The sequence below is a fragment of the Hibiscus syriacus genome, unplaced genomic scaffold, assembly GCF_006381635.1.
Source record: "Hibiscus syriacus cultivar Baekdansim isolate YM2019G1 unplaced genomic scaffold, ASM638163v2 tig00111213_pilon, whole genome shotgun sequence".
Lineage (NCBI taxonomy): Eukaryota > Viridiplantae > Streptophyta > Magnoliopsida > Malvales > Malvaceae > Hibiscus > Hibiscus syriacus.
This window is the reverse complement of record NW_024063022.1, coordinates 522,518-548,852: the sequence shown is the minus strand read 5'-3', so window position 1 is coordinate 548,852 and position 26,335 is coordinate 522,518. Positions and strand designations below refer to the sequence as shown.

The 26,335-nt window shown below is 33.5% G+C and overlaps 1 protein-coding gene across 1 annotated transcript; it reads right to left on the bottom strand.

The window, feature by feature from the left end:
• Positions 1 to 967: 967 nt before the first annotated feature.
• On the bottom strand, positions 968 to 3,923 carry LOC120156071 (U-box domain-containing protein 52-like). The gene is made up of 9 exons (XM_039167483.1): positions 3,736 to 3,923; positions 3,559 to 3,668; positions 3,362 to 3,483; positions 3,077 to 3,282; positions 2,713 to 3,032; positions 2,529 to 2,630; positions 2,009 to 2,431; positions 1,174 to 1,914; positions 968 to 1,072 (listed from the first exon to the last, which is right to left on the bottom strand). The coding sequence occupies exons 1-9, from the start codon at positions 3,905 to 3,907 to the stop codon at positions 1,064 to 1,066; spliced, it is 2,205 nt and encodes a 734-aa protein (XP_039023414.1). The 5' UTR covers positions 3,908 to 3,923; the 3' UTR covers positions 968 to 1,063.
• Between the last annotated feature and the right edge of the window lie 22,412 nt (positions 3,924 to 26,335).

Below are 26,335 nucleotides of genomic sequence, written 5' to 3'. Positions count from 1 at the left end.
TTTCGTAACTTTGGTCCAGATCTCGGCCGCCGTATCTGCTCCAACGAGATGCGGCAACAACGATGGGCTGATCGTTGACAACAACTAGGAGGCCAAGGCGTTGTCTTAAGCGACGAAAACTTCATATGCATTGTTGCCTACTATCGAACCATCTTTATGAGCGATCTTCGGACTAGGTGGTTGAACACCGCCGTTAAGAAGCTTCTCCAGCCGAGGACTTCCCACCGTGAGGAGAATCTGTTGCTTCTACAACAGATAGTTAAACTCATCCAAGGTCATGCTAACTTTCTTGTTTGTGAACATTCTCTCGCCAGAAAAGCCAACAGAAAAAGAAACTGCCACCAGACTTCAAGCTCCAACGCAAGAAAATGTGAAGAACCCAGAATCACCTAACACTGATACCATGTAGGTTTTCGGGGTTTTTTTTTTTTTTACAATTTTAAGAAAACTGGAATGGACATCTTTATTAGCACCAAGTACACACAATACATAGGAGACTACAAGTCTACCTAACCTCCTAACTGCACAATGCTAACTGTGCACGGTTTAAGTAACCGCCAAACTACCATCCTCACGTGCTAAAATAAGCTAACATATTTGTATTGACGTGGCTTCAGGTTTGATAGAATTTCAGTTGCCGACTATTTTTTGTTTCTTATTGTATGTTTTTCATCATCATATAACTGTTTTTCGTGAATCCAAGTTCCAAATTTTTAGGTTTATGATGGGTCTTTAGCAATGAACATAAAATTGTAAATTCTCACATAAAGTGTATGATAATTTTTAGAAAAATGTATGAAGAAAAATTTTAGATCATTATATCGGATCGTGCATGAAATACATTGGAGAGAAAGAGAAAATTATGCAGTTAAATTACATTAGTGTTATAAGCATATTTTACATAAAAGAATAACCAAACCTTAAACCAGCTTGTTTCACGGTTGTTAAATGTCAAGACCTAAAATTTGTTTCCACATATCCTTGAGCTAGTCTTTGTTATGTTCTGACTGAAATTTTATCCTATCATTTTCTTCTTTAATCTTGGCCCCTTGGATGGCCAACATCATTCACTCTGTAATGAGAGAAAAGATAGATCATATGTATTAGTGAGTAAACTAAAATAAAATAAATTTTCAAAAAGAAGAAAATAGATGAATATTGGAAGTGACCTACCAGACAATATCTCGGGGAGGATACAGGACTGCCTGCAAAGAAGAAATGGGCCATTCTCTCCTCAGCCATATCTCTGAGTTCAGAAAGCAATGGTAAGATTTCTTTCCCAAGATCTGGTCTGTCTTTACGCCTAAGTTCGGCACATTGAAGAGCCATCTTTGCCAATGCCAAGGTTTCTTCTGGCCAATCCGTCACTGCAGGGTCAGCCATCTCCGTAAAAAATGTGCCTCGCTCGATTGCTTGCTCTACATAGTGAGTCAGTCCCATCGGTTGCCTCGCCGTTATAAGTTGAAGAAGCAATATCCCTAATGAGTATATGTCTGATTTCACACCAAGTACTCCTGTTTGCTGATATTCCGGGTCGATGTAGCAAAACGTACCTGCTGCTGAAGTTATATGCACTTGTGTCATGTTCTCAGCAACAGCAGGTACGAGCCTTGCTAATCCGACATCACCGATCTTGCTAACGTAGTTGTGATCAAGCAAAATGTTAGCAGGCTTGAGGTCACGATGCACGATTGGCTCAGGCTTTGTCTGATGGAGAAAAAGCAGACCTGTGGCTATATCTGCAGCTATTCGGAATCGGATTTGCCAAGACAGCACTGGGGTGTTACCTTTCCGAAATATGCAATCTTCTAAGCTTCCGTTGCTCATGTATTCGTAGACTAGAATGCCATACTCAGGACAGGCACCTAGAAGAAGCACCATGTTCGGATGGCGTATGCAGCTCAGTACTTCAAGCTGCGCAACAATAAGAAAACACCAACATGTTGCTTCATATTGTATGCATGGGAAGCAAACAACAGAGCACATAAACCACATACTAGTTGCTTACCTCTTGCAAAAATTGTAATCTCCCTTGAGCTGCATCTGGTCGTAAAATTTTGACTGCAACCTGTGTATGGTCAAGATAACACTTATAAACAGGTCCATAACCCCCTTCTCCGATCCTTAGAGATGGAGCAAAGTTCTCGGTCGCTTGTTCGATTTCCTCTATCGTATATCTTCGATATTGGATTTTTCTATTGGATAAAGCCTTGAGCATTTTCTTCAATTCCATTGCTTCTCTTAGAGCCTCCCCTTCTAAATTGGATGGTTTTTGTGATACTGCAAGTCTCTCTGCCGCTTCAGCTGCTTCAACAGCGGCCTTGCACTTTGCCCTCTCTGCTTCTACAGCCGACATTGCTGCTTCTTCAGCTTGTCTTGCCTCTTCCAATCTTTCTTCTTCTTTGTTCTTGTATCGGTTCAGGTCCATTGCCTACTTTAAAATTTCAGTAAACTGTTGTCCACAGATTTACAAACACCAAGTTTTTTATGCATTTTCATTGGACATGGGTATCGGATATAAATAGTACCTGTTGTTTTGCTGTCAAGGCTTCTCTACATGCGTTACTGTACAAATCCATTGTTTGCTTAAGTTCTTGTCTCAATCTCTTCATTTCAGCTTCAACCTCATCCTATTTGTTTTTATATTTCCTTTTAAATTATATTACGGCAAAGGTGAAGGATTGGGGGGTGGGAATTAGACTGCAAACATACCAGATTTTGAGATGAACAAGAGGTTCTGGAACTCTCCTGTGACATTTGTGGATCAGACCACCTGATCCCTAAAGGCATGGATCCTATGCTGTAATCAGTGCTGGAGGACAACCGCGAATGTCGGCTTGAATCGAGGAATGAATCGAACAGCAAGGAGGAGTTACGATCAGTGCTGGGTCTGTCTGAGCTGACGAATGAGATATCCGTATCAGATTCGGGGAAATCCCCAAACGCTTTCATCAGGCTCGCCCTTGTACCTGGCAATGACGACTTGGAAGAACCGTCAAATGAAGTAGGAGGGTTGGTCACTTGAGCTGCTGCTGCATATTCAAAACATCGATTCAATATTTGATTGGAAAGAGACGAGAAAAAAGAGAGAAAGGTGAACCTGGTTTTGGAGGATTCTCGGGAAAACTTTGTATTTTAATCTGATCCAGAAGGGGAGAAGAAGATGGAGCCGAACGAGAGGCGTTTCGTATCGAAGAGATCTTTCCTTTGTTAATCACATAGACAGTGCAGAAATCTGGTGCTGCTTTGGTTACACAGGTGGGAGTATCCCCCCTGAATTTTCTGCATTTCATTAATTCCCACACCTATTAATGTGTCAAGCATACCTCATAAAAGCACCTTTTGATATGTCAAAGCATACCTCATAAAAGCACCTTTTGAAGGGGCACCCATAACTAACTTCTCAATTGCAGCCTGAGATACATATTCTGTCAAAGCTTTTACAACATCCGAATCTTGAAGTATCACATCAAGACATTGTATCTGCCACGTAACAATTGTTTCAATAATAAAAAAAAATACTAATGTGAAAAGGGTAGCAGCATATATAAACTTTACATCTTTCCGAGTACAGAAGCAATGGAAACTGAGGAACAATTCCTTGGATAGCTTGTCCATCATAAATTTTTTATGACCATCTGTGCTTGTTCCACTACTAACAACATTATCTGCACCCACGAAATACTGTAAGAATCATCGTATATTTTAAATACAAAAAAGGACATGAATACATACTGATGGGTTTAGTAACATGAATAAGAACAACAGTTTGGCCTCTTGAAATAAGGTGTTCGGTGGCCCATTTTAGAGCATGTTGGCTCCCTTTATCCTTGTCGATGGCCACAGCAACCAACCCATTGCCCCCTCCTTTCTTGCCTGCACCACCACCTCCTTTTGTGTGCCACATTTTCTATCCCCTTTTCTCTCTTAATATTTTTTATCTGCTTTTAAATAATTACTTCTTAGTTTCTTCTGTTTTGGTTCTCAAATTGAAGGCTAACAAATTTACAACTATTTTGACCGATAATTGTATAGTTACAAAAATACTTGAACTTACAAAATTATCTCCCTCTTTCTCTCCATTCCCCTCCATGGGTCAAAGAGCATGGTCTTTGTTGTTTTTTCTTTTGCTGCTAATCAACTACATTTCTTTCAAAATTCATATATCCACTCATTTTATTTATACAAATTGAGAAATCCAGAAGTTCTCAAACATGTCTTTTTTTCAAAAAAAAAATTAAATGTTTTAAATTTTTTATACTCAATTAAGCGCTTATACTTCAAAATTTTATCAATTTATTCCTTTGATTAATGTTATCGTTAATATTTAATAATTTTTTAAATTAATTTATGTGAAGAATTGTAGTGACTATTTTAATTATGACATTGAAAACTTTTGTCACAGAAAGTGTATTACTTGTGACAAATTATTTTTGTCACTTATGAAATGAGTAATGGTGACTTATTTCTATTTAGTCACACTTTAGATAATAATAGTGACAATTTTAAAATCCATCACATGTAGCTGTCACTGGTAGGCCCTGTTTGGTGTGACTTTCTAAAAATACTTTTAGCTAAAGAATCCGTTTTGACCGCATAATCAAAGTCAAATGAAAAACATATGGTGAAAATAGTGGTTTCAAATCAACCGCAAAAGCTATGATTTCTAACTTTTTCATTTTCAACATTGTGTTTAAAAGCAAATTATAGTTTTACTCTTACTAATACATGATCCACTCAATTATGTATTTATATTTTATTTTAATAATTTAATACTAACATCCTTAAAAATAATTTATTACTTAATAATTTATTTTAATTATTTAAAAATAAATAAAATACATGGTTCATATATTAAAATATTAATAATGAGTTATTGTAAAATATATTTGTATTATAATTATATTATTTTATTTATAACTTTTATTATAGTTTAAATTGATATATTTCATGTATAATAATAATTTCTTTAAATTTATTTATAATATATATATATATATATATATTATTTTTGAATGATAAAAGAATAAATATATCATTTATATTATGTTATTTTAAATTTTAAACGAGAGATTGTGGTTGAGTTGAAATAATCAAACATTTCATCTCGTTATGAAAATGAAATTAAGGAGATATATCATAGTTTCTAGTTTAATAAATCCACATTAATTTACAAGCACTAATGTATTTTTTTGTAATATTCTTTTAGTCAAAATAATATTTAATTTATTATTTCATAATAATTTTATATCCGCATGTTAGAAATTATTGGAATAATATATATTTTCTTAATAAAGTATTTTATTTACCTGAATTAGTCAGTTAATAGATCAGATATCAGTGATTAATTCAAAAAATATAAATATAATTTAAATTCTATATTTTTAATTTACAACATAATGTCTATAATAGACATTTTATCTTATCAAACTCAGTTTTTAATAGAAATCTCAAACAATTAAATTTTAAACTGCACTTAAATAACACTTTTAAAAATTCTTTTCTACAACACTTATAAAATTCATTTTTTAAAAAAGCCTTGTCAATCTGGTCCTTAGTGATTTATTAAGAACAAAACAAGTTGTCATTATCAATTTGTCACTAATGAAATGCTCGAATTAACGTAAATTTATTTTTTGTGGAAAAAGATGTAATAGTGATATTAAATTAAGTAGTCACTATTATTATCTATAATTATGAAGAAATTATTTTGCCACTATTTGGTTAATGATTTGTGATGAAAATTATTTTTGTCACCAATGAAAGGAGTAATTGCGATATATTTCTATTTGGTCACTTTTTTGGTAATAATTTAAAATTACATCAATTGTCACTAATATTGTTTAGTTGTGACCAAAGCAAGTTGGCATAATCAATTTTTAACTAATGAAAAGCTCAAATTGTTAGCAACTTAATTTTGTGGGAAAATATTTATTAATGACAACATATTAAGTCGTTACTATTATTATCCATAATTATGATGATCACATTTAGTTACTAGTCTTAATCGGTGATTTGTGACGAAAATTATTTTTTTCACTATTAAAATGAATAATTGTAATTTGTTTCTATTTGGTCACTAATAAAATGCTCAATTTATTGTTATTTTTTGAAAAAAGCGATGTAATAGTTACAACATATTAAATAATCATTATTATTATTTATAATTATAACAATAACATTTTTTCTGCAATAAATTTATCTTAAGTCAGAAAAAGTATATGTAAAAAATTAATTCTATAGTTATTTCCGGGTAAATGATGTTTGTGTTTTTATTTTTTTTCATCATTTAATAAAAAATACGATATTATAGGGACAAATAAATATAAATAAAATTAGAATATTCGTCCTTCAATAAAATTATTGTAGATACTACATTTTATCCAGGTTTCTTATTTATTTACATTGTTTTTTTAATAAATATTTTTTGGTTTATTAAATTATATAAGTTTTAATTTTAACTATTGAAAATGAGTAAATGTTAATGTTAATTACGTTTAATTAGAAGTTGGTGTATGGTTTTAAGTTAGTGTTAGTATACTAAGTACATGTTAGATAATTATATATATATATATATATACTGGTTTTTTTATTTTATTTAAGTGTTAATAGGTTACAATGGCTGGCCCAATTATATGCAAGCCCAACAACTAATTACAAAGCAACCCAAGACAAATTCAAGATACAATAGGCCCAACATTTGAAAACCCTAGGCCCATATATAGAAGCCCAATACAATTAAGGTTTCCACCTTTTCTCCCCAGTCGTTGGATATGTACTGGATCCAACGACCCAAAAGAAAAGAATTTCTAGAGTTTTACCTCAACCCTAAACATGTCATCGCCACCTAAGTCAAGCTTGTCTCATCGTCGCCGCCTCTGCCACTTGCTTTTAACACTTGTCAATGTCGTCGTTTCAGCTTACTACCAAAATGTCAACCAATCAGTAAAAAAACCAAAATCCACAAAAAGCATATATAACAAGGATCAACTTAGATAAAACAAGGAATCCCGAGGAGAATCTGGGACTGTCAACTGCAAAAAATAGGATAATCATGCCCCATTTTCATGGTAGCACCGAAGCAAACCATCGTAAATAACATGTAAAAGGAGCAGCATTCGAACAAGGAGGAGACCATTTTCGAACCAGATTCAAAATTAAAGAGAACCGAAGATCACCATTTTCAAACAGAGAAACCATGCAAAAGAGGGAAAAAAACGATAGGAAAGACGAAAAAAAAAGAAAGAGAGAAATGAGTCTTACCTTGTTAGACGTTCATCATAAGGTCTATTTATTTTTTTAACCATGAAATAAGCTATGGGTTATTTCTGAATTTCAGTATAGAATGTTTCCATAATTATGTTTTAGTCCCACGTGCTTTATCAATATCATTTGGTTAAACGCTTAATCTAGTTCATTAATTTGACATTTGTTCTATTTTAGCCCTTATTTGCAATATTACTTGAAATTGTTGTATTTATACATTTAGTGCTTCTAACTTTGTTTGTCTTTGCTTGAACTAGTAATTTGGTAGTAAATAATAGGTACAAAATACTTTTATAGTTTCCTATTTTCTTATTTTTCTAACTTGGTGATTCAGTTATATTTTGTATGTGCTTAATTTTTATTTATAATATAAATATAATATATTAGTGTATATGTATTGTTATTCAAAAATGATATTTTAAATATGTATTAAATATTTAGTTTTGAATATAATATATTCATGTAGGTATTTTTTGATAAGATTTATGTACATATTTATGTTTTATAAATGTAATATAATTATATAGGTATTTTTAAAAAAAATTATGTTTGTACTTATACTGATAAAAAGGATGTTTTTTAATATTCTATTAAGTATTTAAATTTTATAAAATTATTATAGTTAGCTTTGTAAAATTATATAAGATCATTTGCTAATTATTCGACTAATCTATGGAAGACCTCTAAACGTCTTAGGTGCCCTTCCGAGGGTTATTTGAATAAAATAACATTATCATTACCATTTTGTTGCTTATTAAATTAATCATATATTTTATTATTTGTAAATATTTTATTTTTATTTTTATCAGATATATTATATTTTTAGGTATATATATATATATTATTAAATATATTATTTTTAATTATTTTCATGAGTATAAATGTCTTTTTTTATTTTTTTGTATTTATTTATTTACATTTCATTAGTTATTTTATCCATGCTTAGTTTTAATATATTTTATTGATATTTCATTCATCATTTATATGTCATTTATTATTGTTACATTCATAAATCATGCATTTGTTTTCTCGTTTTCTAAAATAATCAAAGGCAATGTTATCTTGTGACTTGGGTTAACGAAATTGCGTAGAAAATAATTAGATTTCAATTTATGTTAATTCACGTGGTATGGGGACATCATTATTAAATAAAATCGTGTGAATAAAATCATTTTTATTGAGATAAATATTTTAAAAGAGATTCACTCATTTGTTCTAAAATCGTAGAAATAAAAGGATCGTAACGTAAATTTTGAGTTCAAATATGTAAAATTCCATCGATTTTGACAAAAAATAATCAAGGGTGCCCATTTTGGGCGTTGTGGGGGTGCTCACCCTTTCCCACATGTAACCGACTAGTGAATCCTAAAAAATGAATTTCTGGTAATATATAGACCAAAATTGTCTTTTAAATGATTTTTTAATTCATTAAAAGATATTTTTCGGTATTCGACCTACCTAACTAAAAGGTCGATGGTGATTCTCAATTTTAAATTAAACTAAAATCCAAAATTTCTAAAATAAAGCCATAATTTTTTTAAACTTAATGAAGAAAATGTTATCTTGGCGACTCCGTTGGAGACACTAGAGAGTCAGGCTCTATTCAATTATATGTTGTCCGTGTCGATGGAATTTTACAAATTTGAACCATTATTTGAGTTACAATCCTTCTTTTTCCAATTCCCATAATCATGCATCATGCTTTATTGATTTCTTGTGAATAATTGCATTAATAATTGGATTTCATTATTTTTAGATAAGTTAACTTTTTTCGAAATAAATCAGTCTTGTTTTTATTTTTGGGTAAAAGGTTTGTGACTTCTTCCTCACACATGTCACATGCATTTGAATGTCATAATCTCTATACATGAACTCTGTCCTGTTGAGTTAATCGATTGACGAAATCGTCCAAGAGGGGGGTGAATTGGCAATTAAAAATTTGGTGGAAGCTTTTGTAGAAAATTGAAAGTAATTGCACAGCGATTTAGAGTGGTTCGACTTTCTCAACCAAAGTCTACGTCCACTACCTTAGCTATCCACACTAAGGATTTTCCACAAATTCACTGATTTGTCTTTCTTTTGAGGACAAAGAGTAACCTTACAAACGTTCAAGAATTATACCCCAAATTCTTGAGAACACTCTCTCCCAAAGAGAACAATACAAATTTGCAAACTTACAAGGAAATCCTCACAAGGTAGATTGTTTGCACAATTCTAGAACAAAGAAAAGAACACTCAATAATGAATACAATTGAGTACAAGTAGTGTTCTTGAAAGCAAAATGAATATTGAATGAAAAATAGGCTTGAAATGCTCAAACTTGAGGTTTGATGCTTTCTCTTTGATTCTCTCTTGATTCTAGTTGCTTGTTGTTTCTTCTTTTTGATCAATGTCTTCTAAGCTTGTTTAAATACACCTTGAATCACTTCTGAATGTTGGGGATCATTAATGAAGTTATTGGAGCCGTTTAAGTGTGAAAACAATTAATATTTCTGCTTTGGAGCGTGGGGGGAATCGGTTCCCTAAGCGTAAAATTCAAATATTTCGACCGTTAAACAGGGGGGATCGGTACCCCCTTGGGGGGTAATCGGTTCCCTCCGAGCATTCAGTTTTTCTTGGAGCCAAACCATTCAGGGGGGGAATCGGTACCCCCTTGTGGGGGAATCGGTTCCCTCTGAGCAATCTGAAATTTTTGGTTTTGAAATGGTTCAAAATATTTTGTAAAATTGTTTTGAAATTATTTTAAGATTAAAACTTAATTTTACACTTGAGTAAGTATTAAAAATGACATTTGAAAGATTTGGAGTAATATTTTGATATTCGAATAATTATATCAAATATACTTAGAAAATCTTTTTGGAAAATCTTAAAATTCATTTAACTTGATTTGTTATATCGAAATATCAAAATGTTTTCAACAATCTCCCCCTTTTTGATATAACAAAACATTTTAGTAATTTTAAGATTTTAAAATCAAGTTTGAAATTACTCCTCCTTACTCTAACACTTCTCACTTTTAACATTTCTCCCCTTTTTTGTTAAATCAAAAAGATTTTTTAAAAGAATTTTAAACAAAGTTTTGAAAAGTACTTAGCCAATTGATTATAATAGATATAACTTAAGCTGATAAGAACACAATCAAGAGAAACGTAGCCATTAGCTTCATAATCAATATTCATAAACAATGTGACATGGCAAAATTGGTCATATATCTAATTGATATAAATGATGCAATAATAAATTTAACCAAACAAAATATATAGAAATATAAGTTCAAACATCCATAATTCTTCAAATTAGTTCAAATATCCAACAACCAAAGTAAAAACAATCCAAAAACATTCAAAATGTTGAAACAATAAGCTTTAAGTTCAAAGTACTAAAGCATAACACAGATTCAAGCATCCGTAGGAGGATCGGGAGGACGAAAATGAGCTTGCATAACGGCCATCTCATGTGAGAGTGCATCAATGTGTTCATTCATAGAAGCGTTATTTGTGCACATCTCCCAGAGAATTTCCAATTGTTGAGCTCCCATTGTGGATAAATGATATTCTATGGAAGTGAAGCGAGAATCCATGGAAGCATATCGGAAATTGAATGTCTCCATAAAGGATTAAAAGTATGGAGGCATTTGATCCTCTGGCTGTGCTTGTTCCTCTGCTCGTGCTTGTTCCTCGTGTTGTTTTGGTTCATCGTCGAAGTCGTTAACTTCAGGCGGTTGCTCACATGTACGAACCCAAAGACTAGTTTCTTCATTGATCTTCCATCCCGATTTAGTTAAAGAGAATAGATTGATTTAATTTTTGAGGGGAAAGGAAGCATCAAGACCAAATCTAAGCCCAACCTTCTTAAACAGATTACTAAGAATACAACCATAAACTAAAGAAGAACACAATTTCTTATTGGGAACAAGATTTACGGTTTCGACAAGTTCAGCAAAAATAATCTGTGGAAGGTTAATTTTAAGATTATTTTGGACACAATGAAGCCAAAATAGATCTAAGGCGCGAAGAGTAGAGTAACGACCCCCGGATGGTCGAAACCACCAAGAGATCATTAGGTGAAGAAAATGGTCATGAAGGTCTAGAACACTTGCACTATCCCTTCGCTTATACTGAGATCCTACCGTATGTTTTTCATTGTCTAACCCTTCTTTATCTAATCTTAATGCTTTGGCAATGGATTCCGAGTCAAGATGAAATAATCGTCCTAGAAGATAGGATCAGATCCCTATGGTTAAGGTTTCCTCTCGGTTTTTAATGCAAACAATATTAGAGTAGAAGATACGAAAAAGATGATGGTAGACAATTGCTTCAAGCTCGAAGAGTTTGTCAAATTTCCACTCATGAAGAGTAGGAAGATGAAGAAAATTGATGTCTAGCATGGCTTGAAGAGATGGGATACGTTATTCCCGGATTTTGTAAGACTCAAAGTATTGACAAAACCTATAGTAGAGATTTTGTTTACGACCGGGTTCATTGAAACAAGAATTATGAATGGTCATATTTGGATCATCGAGATTAGGAATAGGAATTTGTGGGATAGATGGATGATTTGGAGGTGAGTGTGGAGGTTGGCTAGAATGAATAGAGGAGGCCCTAGAACGTTTATGAGACATGGTTTAAGATAATCGGAATGGAAAGATAACCTGCATTTTAAAAAACATATGTATGCAAAATAATCAATCCCAAAACTCAATTGAGACCTCAATATTTCAAGGTTCTCTATATCAATCCTAATGGGCAATTTTAAAAAAAAAAAACTTATTGAAAAATAAGGTTTTGAAAATCAATATATGTATAGTTTTCATAACAACAACATAATTCAATCAAAACACAATAATTTAAAAAACAATTTTTTTTATTTCGAAAATTTCAAAGAATTTTGGAAAATTCTTGTGTTTTTTTATGAAATTAGTTGTAAAATCTAGTTTCTAATCACTAAACAATCAATGCCCGATCTAAAGTTCAACCTATAACTAATTAAAACTAGTTATATGTTCAAAAATTGATGAAATAGAAGTTTTAGAAAAATACCTTGAAGAATTTCGGATTTGAGTGAGATTAGATGAAGTTTGCACGATTTTGATGATTCCAACAGGTTTAGGAGATGATATTTGAAGAGAATTCTGATTAAAAGCGTTGTTTTGAGGCAAAATGGAGATTTGAGAGATGGAGAGAGTTATTTGTGTGAAGAAAGAAGAGAAGAGGGTTTTGAGCAAAACATAAGGGTTATGCCCGATAAAACCAGAACCCTCAGGGGGTATCGATTCCCTTGTGGGGGGAATCAGTTCCCCTTCAAAGGGGGAATCGGTTCCCATTCAAGGGGGTATCGGTTCCCTCTGCACTAAAATGCTAAAATCTAATTTTTTTAAACACTCAAAATACTAAATTAATCTTCTCTAGTGGTATTGGCAACTCATATATAAAAAATTAATTATGTTCAATCAATCAAATTAATCCTTAAACCTCATTTGAACATAAAGTTAATTTTCATCAAGAATCATAAACTCCCCCTAACTAATATCAATGAATGTAATCAGAAATTACTATTATAAGCATTTTTTATTTATTCTTTAAAGTTCTAAAATTATTTTAAACACTAAGTGAAGATAGGTTGGTCAAACCTAATTCTCTCCTAAGTGTCCAAAATCTTTTCTTGTCTAAAGGCTTTGTAAAGATATCTGCTAATTGATGCAAAGTATCAACAAATTCTAGAACTACATCTTCCTTAGTGACATGGTCTCTAATGAAGTGATGTCTTATTTCAATGTACTTAGTTCTAGAGTTTTGGATGGGATTTTTAGTGAGACAAATAGCACTAGTATTGTCACACTTGATAGGAATAGTACCTACTTCAATTCCATAATAAAAAAGTTGTTGTTTCATCCATAAAACTTATGCACAACAACTACCGACTGAAATGTATTATGCTTCAGTCGTAGATAATGCAACACAATTTTGTTTCTTTGAAAACCAATAAATCAACATATTTCCATGGAATTGGCAAGTACCAGAGGTGATTTTCCTATCTACTTTGCATCCTCCACAATCCGCATCAGAAAAGGCATGCAAGCTAAAGCTAGAGTCTCTAGGATACCAAAGTCCTAAACTAGGAGTGTCCTTAAGGTATCTAAAGATTCTCTTAACAGCTAGTAAATGTGATTCCTTAGGGCATGATTGAAATCTAGCACATAAGCAAACACTAAACATAATGTTCGATCTACGTGCAGTTAAATAAAGTAAAGATCCAATCATTGACCTATATAATTTAACATCTACACATTTACCTCCTTCATCTAAGTCAAGCTTTGTTGAAGAGCTCATTGGAGTGTCATGAGGCTTGCCATTTTCCAGTCCAAACTTCTTGAGCATATCTTTGACGTACTTAGCTTGATTGATGAAGATTCCATCATTTCTTTACTTGATTTGGAGTCCCAAGAAAAATAAGAGCTCCCCCATCATGCTCATTTTGAATTCGCTTTGCATTAGCTTAGAAAATTCTTGGCAAAGAACATCATTAGTAGAACCAAATATTATATCATCAACATAAATTTGAACTACTAATAAATCTTTACCTTTATGCTTTAAAAACAATGTAATGTCAACCTTCCCTTTTGAAAAACCTTTTTCAATTAAAAAGTTTGACAATCTTTCATACCAAGCTCTAGGAGCTTGTTTTAAACCATAAATTGCTTTTGTCAATTTAAGAACATGATCCGAAAATTTTGAATCTTCAAAACCTGGAGGTTGTTCCACATACACTTCTTCTTTTATAAAACCATTTAAAAATGCACTTTTAACATCCATTTGATATAATTTAAATTCATGAAAACATGCAAATGCTAATAACATTCTAATTGCTTCCATCCTAGCTATGGGAGCGTATATTTCATCATAGTCTATGCCCTCTTCTTGAGTATACCCTTGAGCAACAAGTCTAGCCTTGTTTCTCACTATATTACCACTCTCATCAAGCTTATTCCTAAATACCCATCTAGTACCTACAGTAGATTTATTACTAGGCCTTTCAACTAATGTCCATACTTTACTTCTCTCAAATTGATTTAACTATTCTTTCATAGCCATAATCCAATGTTCATCATTTAATGCTTCTTTAATATTCTTAGGCTCTATGCATGAGATAAATGCAACATAATTATAAATATTTCTAAGAGAAGATCGAGTTGTTACCTCTTTGGATGGATCACCTATAATCTCACCATCCTTGACATAATTGTACTCTCTTGGATAAGATACTTCCCTTTCTTCAATGGTTGGATTCTCGAGAGGATCATGAGTTTCCTCAACTTTCTTTTCTTCCTTTGATGAGGGTTCTCCAAAATCATGTCTAACATCATTTGTATTTATAATACCTACATCATCATTCAAACAAGAATCCTTCCTCGGAAGGGGATTATCATCGAAAACAACATGTATAGACTCTTCTACAACCAAAGTTCTTTTATTAAATACTCGATAAGCTTTAGAATTTAAGGAATAACCCAGAAAAATTCCGTCATCACTTTTAGCATCAAATTTGCCAAGATTGTCTTTACCGTTTGATATAAGGTAATTCTACCTTCTCGTTTGATTGTGGATCTAGGAAGAAAGCAAAACAACCTGCACAAGTGAATGGCTCAAAACAGAATGGATAAGGGTGGTAAATGTATGGTTTAATAGGTAGGTTATTTAATAAATGAGAAATGGAAGCGGAAGATGATTGAGATGGTTATGGTTATGGTGATGAAACAAAAAGGATGGTTGTGAGGATATTATCTTGAAGAATGCTCAAAGAAGAACCAATGCAATAGAGAGCAAAGACCCAATCTTTATATTGTTTCTTCAAGGGGTGGTGTTAAGTATTTTGACCCACTAGTTATATGAACTAGGAACTAGAAGTATCAAGATGAAAGAAGAGGGTTGGCGCCACAAGTATAAAATACTTGATAAGTCGATAAAAAGTCACCAGGACTTAAGAAAGAGAATAATCTCACTTCAATTAAAATAAAAGGTCTCCTTACAAATGAAATAAGAAAGCCTATTTATAGTTTTTGAAGAGACTTGGCCGAATAGGTACATGTTGGTTCGGCCAGCCCTTGTACCTTCCTAAAATGACATGATTTTTAATGAAAAAATAAGACTTTAATGAAAATACATGCTCTTGGCCGAATGGTTATGTGTTGGTTCGGCCCTAAGGATGATTTGAATGTATTTGGAAGTTATTTGGGTGCCAAAATGAAGAGGAAAGAGTCTTCGGCCGAATAGGAAGCATCCCTTGGTATTTTGGCGCCAATTTGATGTCACATGGAGTGCACATGCTTGAATGATGCACATGGCAGCCTACATGAATGCACATGGGTCTTGAATGATGCTTTGATGAGGTTGCAACCATATGATGATGTCTTGAAGTCCATGGAATGAAGATAGGCAACAACTAGGCGTGAATTAGCTTCCAACATGCATCTAGGTGACATGGCATCCATTGGGTAGCCTAGAGATGAACTAGCTTCAAGGTAAGCTAGATGAGTGTCTTGGTAGCTAACTAGGTGAGTTATAGCTTGATGAAATCAAGCTAGTTAGATTTGGTCTTCTCAGCTCCTCAGCTACTCTCCCAGCTACTTCTAGCTACCTTTAGTCCACTTTTCAGCAATTTGGTCCAAAGCTCTCCTCCAGCTTAGTTCAGCTACATGTTAGCTCCTCCAGCTAAGTTTAAGCTCCTTATGTGATGAAATGAGCTGCCATAATGTTCATGAGCTAGTGTGAGCTGCTATGCTTGTCGTTTTAGATAACCAAGCTACCATAATATTCCTTGCTTTGTGTTTCACCTATAGGAATCAACAAACAAACAAATTAAGCAATGTGTGAGCTCATTTAAGGTAAAATACATGCTGTCGTGAGGTGTTTAAGTGATATAAGCTATGAATGCATGTCATGAGCTAAGTACATAATGATATAACATATGTAAGATAATGTGTAAGACCTAGGAGCTAAAATGAATGCATATGAACTAACAAATGAATGATTAAGCATGCTGCCATTTCATGAATGTAATGAATCATGCTTAAATGGATGTAAGATTAATCTAACATACTTATAACATTGTGTATCAATCATAAAGATCTGGGTATATGTTGTATGCATGAATATCATATAACATGGTATTCATAAATGATAAATGGAAACATGTAATAATAATATCCTAAGAAATGATATGTAATCATATCATATATTTGAATGATATGAAAGACATGTTCAACTAAGCATAGGATGGAAATAATAATATGATAATTTATACTAACATGTGAATGCATGCTTATGTTAGAATAGAATGTATAAATGATAGAATATAATATAGGGTAAGAAAGAACTCCCTTAGAATCAACAATGAAAAACATCCATGTTGTGATTAAGTCATGGGGAAAATTGGAGCTAGTTTGGATCGTATCATCCTCCCCTTCTTTTAGGCAATTTGTCCTCAAATCGAAGTAGTTTCTCATTGAAGACCTTCTTGATGTTGGAAGGATTGTGATGCGATCATGCCAAGGACCAAACTTCTTCAACACATGATCACTTCATGGACGTTCTGCCTTGTTGATTCTAAGGGAGTCTTACCTTATTTTATTATTTATTTACTCATTTATGCATTACATGTCACGTGAATATGTTTATCTTATTCTTAATTTTTGCTTAAATATTATATGCTGTCATTTATATGTATAATATATGATATTCATGCATGACTTATTAATTCACATCTTTATATAACTCATTCAATGCATATGCATTCATAGTTAGCTCATTTGCATTCATAACACATGTGGAAAAATGAATTCATAATTATAATAGATCAATTCCTATCTAATTATTTTTTTACATACTTTGTCTAGGTACATTGGATGCTAAGTAGACTAAAGGCAATTGAAGAGTTGGATGGACAGTTCACGTCAGTCAGATTGATCGTAATTTTTGAACATGTTCCGAGCATCTTTGGGTGATGGAGTCTTCTTAACATTTAATACCTATCTCTTAGATTTCTAACGCACTTTGAATCATATCAATTCGATATTGGGAGCTCAAGATATACCCAGATTAATTAAGACAGTGCAGGCTGGAAAAAAGTACGGGATTTACACCAAATGAAGAGCCATGTTCACACCTGATGCATTTCCACCTTCATGAATCCATTTATGGCGTGTAAAATCACACAAGGAGGCTAAAGGACTTGTTCATATTCAAGGGAGATGGATGCATTATTTTCAAACTTATTCACCAAATCCAAGTGCATGAAGGGAGCCTATGTGTCACGTTCACACTTGGTGCATGCATTCCAAAGGGGGCCGAACATACAATGAAACATTCCTGAAAATTCATGAAAGGAAATGAACAAACATGTTCACATCAAGAGAGGATGAATTCGGCTATGAAGATGTATTCACTTAAATGGATGAATATTCATTTATTTTATTAGTCCATGAACTTGCATAGGGGACGTACATTGTATCTACTTAAGGATGAACATTCATCCATGAATTTTCAATCATTAAATCTTGTAGGTGCATCCTAGACATCTCTTAGGCCTATAAATAGCTTTCCATTTGATTTGTAGAAAGGAATTCACTTTGTGTAATCAAATATTTGTGAGAGTTTCTCTCTTTAGTTCTTAAGTGAACTTTATCGACTTATCAAGCTTATGCTTGTGGCGTCACCCCTATCTATGTCACCTTGATACTTCTGGTTCCTATCTCTTTATAGATAGTGGGTCAAAGTCCTTGTTTACCATCCCTTAAAGAAGCAATATAAAGTCTGGGTCTTTGTTCTTTAACATTGGTTCTCCTTTGAGTCTTCTTTGAGATACTACTTTTCATATTCATCTCCATCACCTTCATTATACTTCCATTACCATACTTCATCATTTCCTTTAAACATATCACCAACTTATATATATTTTCCGCTGCCATATTTATCTTTCCATTTCATTACTTCCATTTAACTATTTTTTTGAGCTTTCTTGTTTGTGCAGGAACCTTGTTGCTTTCCTAGATCGAAACAATCAAAGGTACAACCTTGACTTCACCATCCATCCAAGTGAGGCTACGTTGAACTGTATCATATGGTATCAGAGCTAAGGAGGATTGCAACAAGAACAAGCAAAAGCAACATCCTACCATTTAATAAAAAGAAAATCAAAAAGAGAAGTGCAAAAAAAAATCAGCAAGTTAATCCCAACATCAACATGGGATTCTAAGTGAAGAAAAATTAAAGAAAGGAAACAAAGAAAGAAAAATGCAAAGAGGTGCCAAAGGTGACAAGCAACATCATCATTCCAACCAATCCTAAATAAGTCTTCAAGACCTTTGATATTTTCTTCTAGGAAGGTGGTGAGTATCTTTGCATAGTAAGTGAACCTTTCTTTCTTTTTATTCCTTTTTTAAGACCACCCTTCATTATTTAATCTTTTTACCTTTCTATTTTTCCTCTACACTAACAAATTTTTCAGCCGACGTCCATAGCACTTGAAAGGTCTCGAGTTAGTTCTTTTAAGAACTTTACAAGAGAGGAACGAGTGGAAAAAGGCTAATCGAGTGTGTGAGATTAGAAGGGGAATTACAAAAGCCAAAGACATATTCCAGAGTGAAACACGAGTGCTTGAGTGGAGTGACATCACAATGTTTTTTTGGAGTGACCGTGAGGTTTTGTTGTGTGAAATTTTGTAAGGTCCTAATTTTCACATTTCAAATTTTTACTAACAATTTTATTTGATCTTTCCTCTTCCCAAGCAATGGAGAACATTCAACAAAGAGAGAATGCATTTCATACTCGTTGCCATGTAAACGGTAAAGATGGCAAAGTATTTCTTGTAGCCATTGATAGTGGAAGTTGTACAAACATTGCAAGCACATACATGGTCAAGAAGTTGGGACTTACAACATTCAAACATCCCAGCCCATACATTTTGAAAGGATTAAATGAAGATGAAGAGTTTGAAGTCATAGAGCAAGTACATGTGCCCTTTTCGATTGGGAGATATGAAGATGAAGTCTTTTGTGATGTTGCCTCCATTAATTCAAGCCATCTTCTTTTCGGTCGACCTTGACAGTTTGATAAACAAGCATTGTATGATGGTTTCTCCAATAAGTATTCATTCAAACACCAAGGGAGAAAGATCACGTTGGTTCCAATGTGCCCAAATCAAGTCCATGAATGCCAAGAGACCCTTAAGTCGCGTATAGAGGAATAGGAGGAAACTATAGCCATGAAGAAAGTTGAAAGAGAAGTTTTACATGAAAAACAAATAAGAGTGGAGAGAGTTGAACATGCACAAATCAAAGAAGAACATCGTGAGAAAACCAAGACATTTGGAGTTGAAAATAAGAGTGTGATTTTGCGTGAGAAATCCATTGGAGTAATTGAAAATGAGAGTAAGAGCATTGAGAGTGAAGATGAGTGTGTTGTAAAACATGGGAGTGAGATTGAAGAGAGAATTCAAAACAAACATGAGCATGAGAGAAAAGAATGTGAGGAGAAGGAAGTTTTACTTTATACTAATCAATCTTTTCTTCCAATTCTTTCATTTGATTTGCAGGTTATTCCAAAGGCCATACCATTGCAAATTGATGAATCACATTTGTCCATTGAAGTTCCAAAGGTTGTAACATTTGGTATTCCAAAGCATGTGCTCTTTGACATTCGAGGTACATTCATTCTACATTCAAAGTTCAAACAACCTTATGAAAGGGAAGTTTCAATGAACCAAATTTCATTCATGAACTTTAATGAATCTTGTACGTTCATTCACATTGTTAATGATGTTTCATGTTCTAACTTATTTCTATTTTGCAGCACATTGAATCATTTACATGGAAGTGTTCTTGCTTGTGATCATCAATTCAAGGAAAAGAAATGAACATTATCCAACTATTCAAGATTCATAATGTGGAAGGGTAAAAAGACTAAACTTGGCATGCCTTACCTACTTGAAGGATTCAAAGAAATTCATGCATACCCTAATAGGCGTAATGATCTTCATTCATCCTTTGTTACACCAATGGATCAATCAATGAAAAAAGCCTTCGATTTGAGGACAAATCGCTCTAAAGAAGGGGGGATGATGCGATCATGCCAAGGACCAAACTTCTTCAACACATGATCGCTTTATGGACATTCTGCCTTATTGATTCTAAGGGAGTCTTACCTTATTTTATTATTTATTTACTCATTTATGCATTACATATCACGTGAATATGTTTATCTTATTCTTAATTTTTGCTTGAATATTATATCCTATCATTTATATGTATAATATATGATATTCATGCATGACTTATTAATTCACATCTTTATATAACTCATTCAATGCATATGCATTCATAGTTAGCTCATTTTCATTCATAACACATGTGGCAAAATGAATTCATAATTATAATAGCTCAATTCCTATCTAATTATTTGTTTACATACTTTGTCTAGGTACATTGGATGCTAAGTAGACTAAAGGCAATTGAAGAGTTGGATGGACAGTTCACGTCAGTCAGATTGATCGTAATTTTTGAACATGTTCCGAGCATCTTTGGGTGATATAGTCTTCTTAACATTTAATCCCCTATCTCTTATATTTCCAACGCACTTTGAATCATATCAATCTCATATTGGGAGCTCAAGATATACCCAGATTAATTAAGACAGTGCAGGCTGGAAAAAAGTACGGGATTTACACCAAATGAAGAGCCATGTTCACACCTGATGCATTTCCACCTTCATGAATCCATTTATGGCGGGTACAATCATACAAGGAGGCTAAAGGACTTTTTCATATTCAAGGGAGATGGATGCATTATTTTCAAACTCATTCACCGAATCCAAGTGCATGAAGGGAGCCTATGAATCACGTTCACACTTGGTGCATGCATTCCAAAGGGGGGCAAACATACAATGAAACATTCCTGAAAATTCATGCAAGGAAATGAAAAAACATGTTCACATCAAGAGAGGATGAATTCGGCTATGAAGATGTATTCACTTAAATGGATGAATATTCATTTATTTTATTAGTCCATGAACTTGCATAGGGGACGTACATTGTATCTACTTAAGGATGAACATTCATCCATGAATGTTCAATCATTAAATCTTATAGGTGCATCCTAGACATCTCTTAGGCCTATAAATAGCTTTCCATTTCATTTGTAGAAACCAATCGACTTTGTTTAATCAAATATTTGTGAGAGTTTCTCTCTTTAGTTCTTAAGTGAACTTTATCGACTTATCAAGCTTATGCTTGTGGCGTCACCCCTATCTATGTCACCCTGATACTTCTGGTTCCTATCTCTTTATAGATAGTGGGTCAATGTCCTTGTTTACCATCCCTTAAAGAAGCAATATAAAGTCTGGGTCTTTGTTCTTTAACATTGGTTCTTCTTTGAGTCTTCTTTGAGATACTACTTTTCATATTCATCTCCATCACCTTCATTCTACTTCCATTACCATACTTCATCATTTCCTTTAAACATATCACCAACTTATATATATTTTCCGCTGCCATATTTATCTTTCCATTTCATTACTTCCATTTAACTATTTTTTGAGCTTTCTTGTTTGTGCAGGATCCTTGTTACTTTCCTAGATCGAAACAATCAAAGGTACAACCTTGACTTCACCATCCATCCAAGTGAGACTAGGTTGAACTGTATCATATTGAATCCTTATGTTTTCCTCTAATAAATGCTTCACACGAAATGTTGAAACTCTTGTCTTCAATTCTGGTAACTTCACGTCCTTTTATGGGAGGACACAATGTTTGGGAACCATCATATGTCCTTTGAACGGGAGAGACATATCGTTTGGTGAAGATAGTAACTCCTTGGTGCTGATTTAAAAGATCATGTCCTTTCACCTTTTTGCCTCTCCGAATGATTACCTTTAAGGTTGGTAGTATTTCACCATAAGGATGAAACAAGTTCAAGTTGTTGCAAAACAAATCAAAGTTAGTAAATGAAAAACTATTAACAATATGAATGGAAATAGCAAACCATGGAGGATGTTTAATGGGTGTTGGTTGCTTGATGATGAAAAATTCCATTTGTTGATAAAATCTCTTCAATATGTGCAATGTACTTGGAGCATGAATGATATCAACTCTTGGTACTTCAATTGGCATATTCTTTCGAATTTCAAGAGGTACATCATTTGAAATGTCAAAGGACATGTCTTGTGGATCACCAAAAGTCACGTTTATTGATTCTTCAAAAGACATGTTTCTTGAATCTTCAACTTGAAGTGACATGTCTATTGGATTGTCCTGCACAACAAAAGAAAGAATAGGAGTAGGATTAGATAAAATATGTTCTTCACCCTCATTTTCCTTTTCCTCTTTGCTCCCATATTCAATCCTTTCATTTTGTTCATTTTCAACTATCTCCACTCTTTTCTCATGCAAAAATTCTCTTTCAACTTTCTTCATGGCTTTAACTTTCTCCCATTCCTCTATACGTGATTTGAGGGTAACCTGACATTCATGTACTTGATTTGGAAGCATAGGCGCCAATATGATTTTCTTTCCTTGATGTTGGAAAGTGTACTTGTTAGAAAATCCATCATGGGTAGCCTTCTTGTCAAATTGCCAAGGACATCACAAAGGACTTCATCATTATATCTTCCAATTGAAAAAGGAATAATAACTTGTTTGGTTACCTTGGCTTCCCCCACATCATTGAGCCACTGAAGTTTGTAAGGATGAGGATGCTTGGAAATCTTGAGACCCAACTTTTTCACCATGTGAGTACTTGCTACGTTTGTACAACTTCCTCCATCAATGATCACCACACAAACTTTATCTCCCACGTGACATTTGGTATGGAAGATGTTCTCTTTCTATTCATCATCTTGACTTTGAATGTTCAAAGTCCTTTTGACTACAAAGATGTTGGATGGAAGAGACATGTTAGCAAATAAGAAAAAAATGAAATGTGTGTAGAACCTTACCAGAATGTACTCTCACAAAGCCTCACGAGTCACTCCAAGGAAACTTGAATGTCACTCAATCCGCTCGTGTTTGCACTCTAGGACTTTAATGGCTTTTACTTGTCCTCTTCCAATCTCACACATGCTCCAGCCCTTTTCCTCTCGATTCTCTTGTCTCAAGTTCTAGAAAACTTTTACTCAAGACTATATCAAGTAAATTTTACTTGTTTGGCGTCGGATGCAAATGGGTTAGTAGGAATGGAAAGAAAAATATAATGAAAGGGTGGCTTAGAAATAGAAAGAACAGAAACAAAAGGGTTACTTACACAAGTCACTTCACAACCTTCTATCACCACAATTAAAGGCTTACTTGAATGGCTTGGTGATGAGAATTGTTGATGAGTGCTTCCAACTTTTCTTTCTTTCTTTTTCTTCTTTTCGAGTGCTTTCAATTTCTTCTTTTGAGTGCTTTGATTTTCATTGCTAGATTTTTCTTGATTTCTTTCGCTTTGCACTTCACTTGCACTTCTTTTTGTATTTTTGTTGTTGTTGTTGCACGTTTCTTTCTTCCACCAAAGCTCTGATTACCTCTTGATGTAAGGTAATTCTACCTTCTCGTTTGATTGTGGATCTAGGAAGGAAGCAAAACAACCTGCACAAGTGAATGGCTCAAAACAGAATGGATAAGGGTGGTAAATGTATGGTTTAATAGGTAGGCTATTTAATAAATGAGAAATGGAAGCGGAAGATGATTGAGATGGTTATGGTTATGGTGATGAAACAAAAAGGATGGTTGTGAGGATAGTATCTTGAAGAATGTTCAAAGAAGAACCAATGCTATAGAGAGCAAAGACCCAATCTTTATATTGTTTCTTCAAGGGGTGGTGTTAAGTACTTTGACCCACTAGTTATATGAACTAGGAACCAGAAGTATCAAGATGAAAGAAGAGGGTGGACGCCATAAGTATAAAATACTTGATAAGTCGATAAAAAGTCACCAGGACTTAAGAAAGAGAATAATCTCACTTCAATTAAAATAAAAGGTCTCCTTACAAATGAAATAAGAAAGCCTATTTATAGTTTTTAAAGGGACTTGGCCGAATAGGTACATGTTGGTTCGGCCAGCCCTTGTACATTCCTAAAATGACATGATTTTTAATGAAAAAACAAGACTTTAATGAAAATACATGCTCTTGGCCGAATGGTTATGTGTTGGTTCGGCCCTAAGGATGATTTGAATGTATTTGGAAGTTATTTGGGCGCCAAAATGAAGAGGAAAGAGTCTTTGGCCGAATAGGAAGCATCCCTTGGTGTTTTGGCGCCAATTTGATGTCACATGGAGTGCACATGCTTGAATGATGCACATGGCAGCCTACATGAATGCACATGGGTCTTCTTGCTATACTTTTATGAGGTAGCAACCATAGGATGATGTCTTGAAGTCCATGGAATGAAGATAGGCAACAACTAGGCGTGAATTAGCTTCCAACATGCATCTAGGTGACATGGCATTCATTGGGTAGCCTAGAGATAAACTAGCTTCAAGGTAAGCTAGATGAGTGTCTTGGTAGCTAACTAGGTGAGTTATAGCTTGATGAACTCAAGCTAGTTAGCTTTGGTCTTCTCAGCTCCTCAGCTACTCTCCCAGCTACTTCCAGCTACCTTTAGTCCACTTTTCAGCAATTTGGTCCAAAGCTCTCCTCCAGCTTAGTTCAGCTACATGTTAGCTCCTCCAGCTAAGTTTAAGCTCCTCATGTGATGAAATGAGCTGCCATAATGTTCATGAGCTAGTGTGAGCTTCTATGCTTGTCGTTTTAGCTAACAAAGCTACCATAATATTCCTTGCTTTGTGTTTCACCTATAGGAATCAACAAACAAACAAATTAAGTAATGTGTGAGCTCATTTAAGGTAAAATACATGCTTTCGTGAGGTGTTTAAGTGATATAAGCTATGAATGCATGTCATGAGCTAAGTACATAATGATATAACATATGTAAGATAATGTGTAAGACCTAGGAGCTAAAATGAATTAATATGAACTAACAAATGACTGATTAAGCATGCTGCCATTTCATGAATGTAATGAATCATGCTTAAATGGATGTAAGATTAATCTAACATACTTATAACATTGTGTATCAATCATAAAGATCTGGGTATATGTTGTATGCATGAATATCATATAACATGGTATTCATAAATGATAAATGGAAACATGTAATAATAATATCCTAAGAAATGATATGTAATCATAGCATATATTTGAATGATATGAAAGACATGATCAACTAAGCATAAGATGGAAATAATAATATGATAATTTATACTAACATGTGAATGCATGCTTATGTTAGAATAGAATGTATAAATGATAGAATATAATATAGGGTAAGAAAGAACTCCCTTAGAATCAGCAATAAAAAACATCCATGTTGTGATTAAGTCATGGAGAAAATTGGAGCTAGTTTGGATCGTATCACCGTTGTTTAAAACAAAACACTTACATCCAAAAGGATGAAAATAACTAATGTTAGGCTTTTTATTTTTGAAAAGTTCATATGGAGTTTTCTTTAAAATAGGCCTAATCATTACTCGATTAATAACATAACAAGCGGTATTTGTGGCTTCCACCCAAAAATGCTTTGACAAATTGTTTTCACAAAGCATGGTTCTAGCCATTTCTTCTAAAGTTCAATTTTTCCTCTCAACAACTCCATTTTGTTGAGGGGTTCTAGGTACTGAAAAATTATGGGTAATACCATTAGAATTACAAAACTCAGTAAATCCAAGATTTTCAAACTCAGTTCCATGATCACTCTTAACATTAGTTATAGAGTAACCTTTTTCGTTTTGGATTACTTTTGAGAACGTGATGAATTTTTCTAATGCTTCATCTTTAGTACTTAAGAATATAACCCAAGCATATCTAGAATAGTCATCTACCAAGACAAATGCATATTGTTTTCCACCCAAGCTAGTAGTTCTAGATGGCCCAAAAAGATCTAAGTGGATCAATTGTAATACTCTACTAGTTGACACATCATTAATGGATTTAAAAGAAACTCGCTTTTGTTTTCCTTTAGCACAATCACAGATTTTATCATTA

Coding starts and splice junctions, on each gene's coding strand:
- LOC120156071 (XM_039167483.1), bottom strand. CDS start 3,907: ATGTGGCACACAAAAGGAGGTGGTGGTGCAGGCAAGAAAGGAGGGGGC. Junction 2,432..2,528: donor CCTTGACAGCAAAACAACAG/GTACTATTTATA, acceptor ATTTTAAAGTAG/GCAATGGACCTGAACCGATA. Junction 1,915..2,008: donor GATTACAATTTTTGCAAGAG/GTAAGCAACTAG, acceptor ATTGTTGCGCAG/CTTGAAGTACTGAGCTGCAT.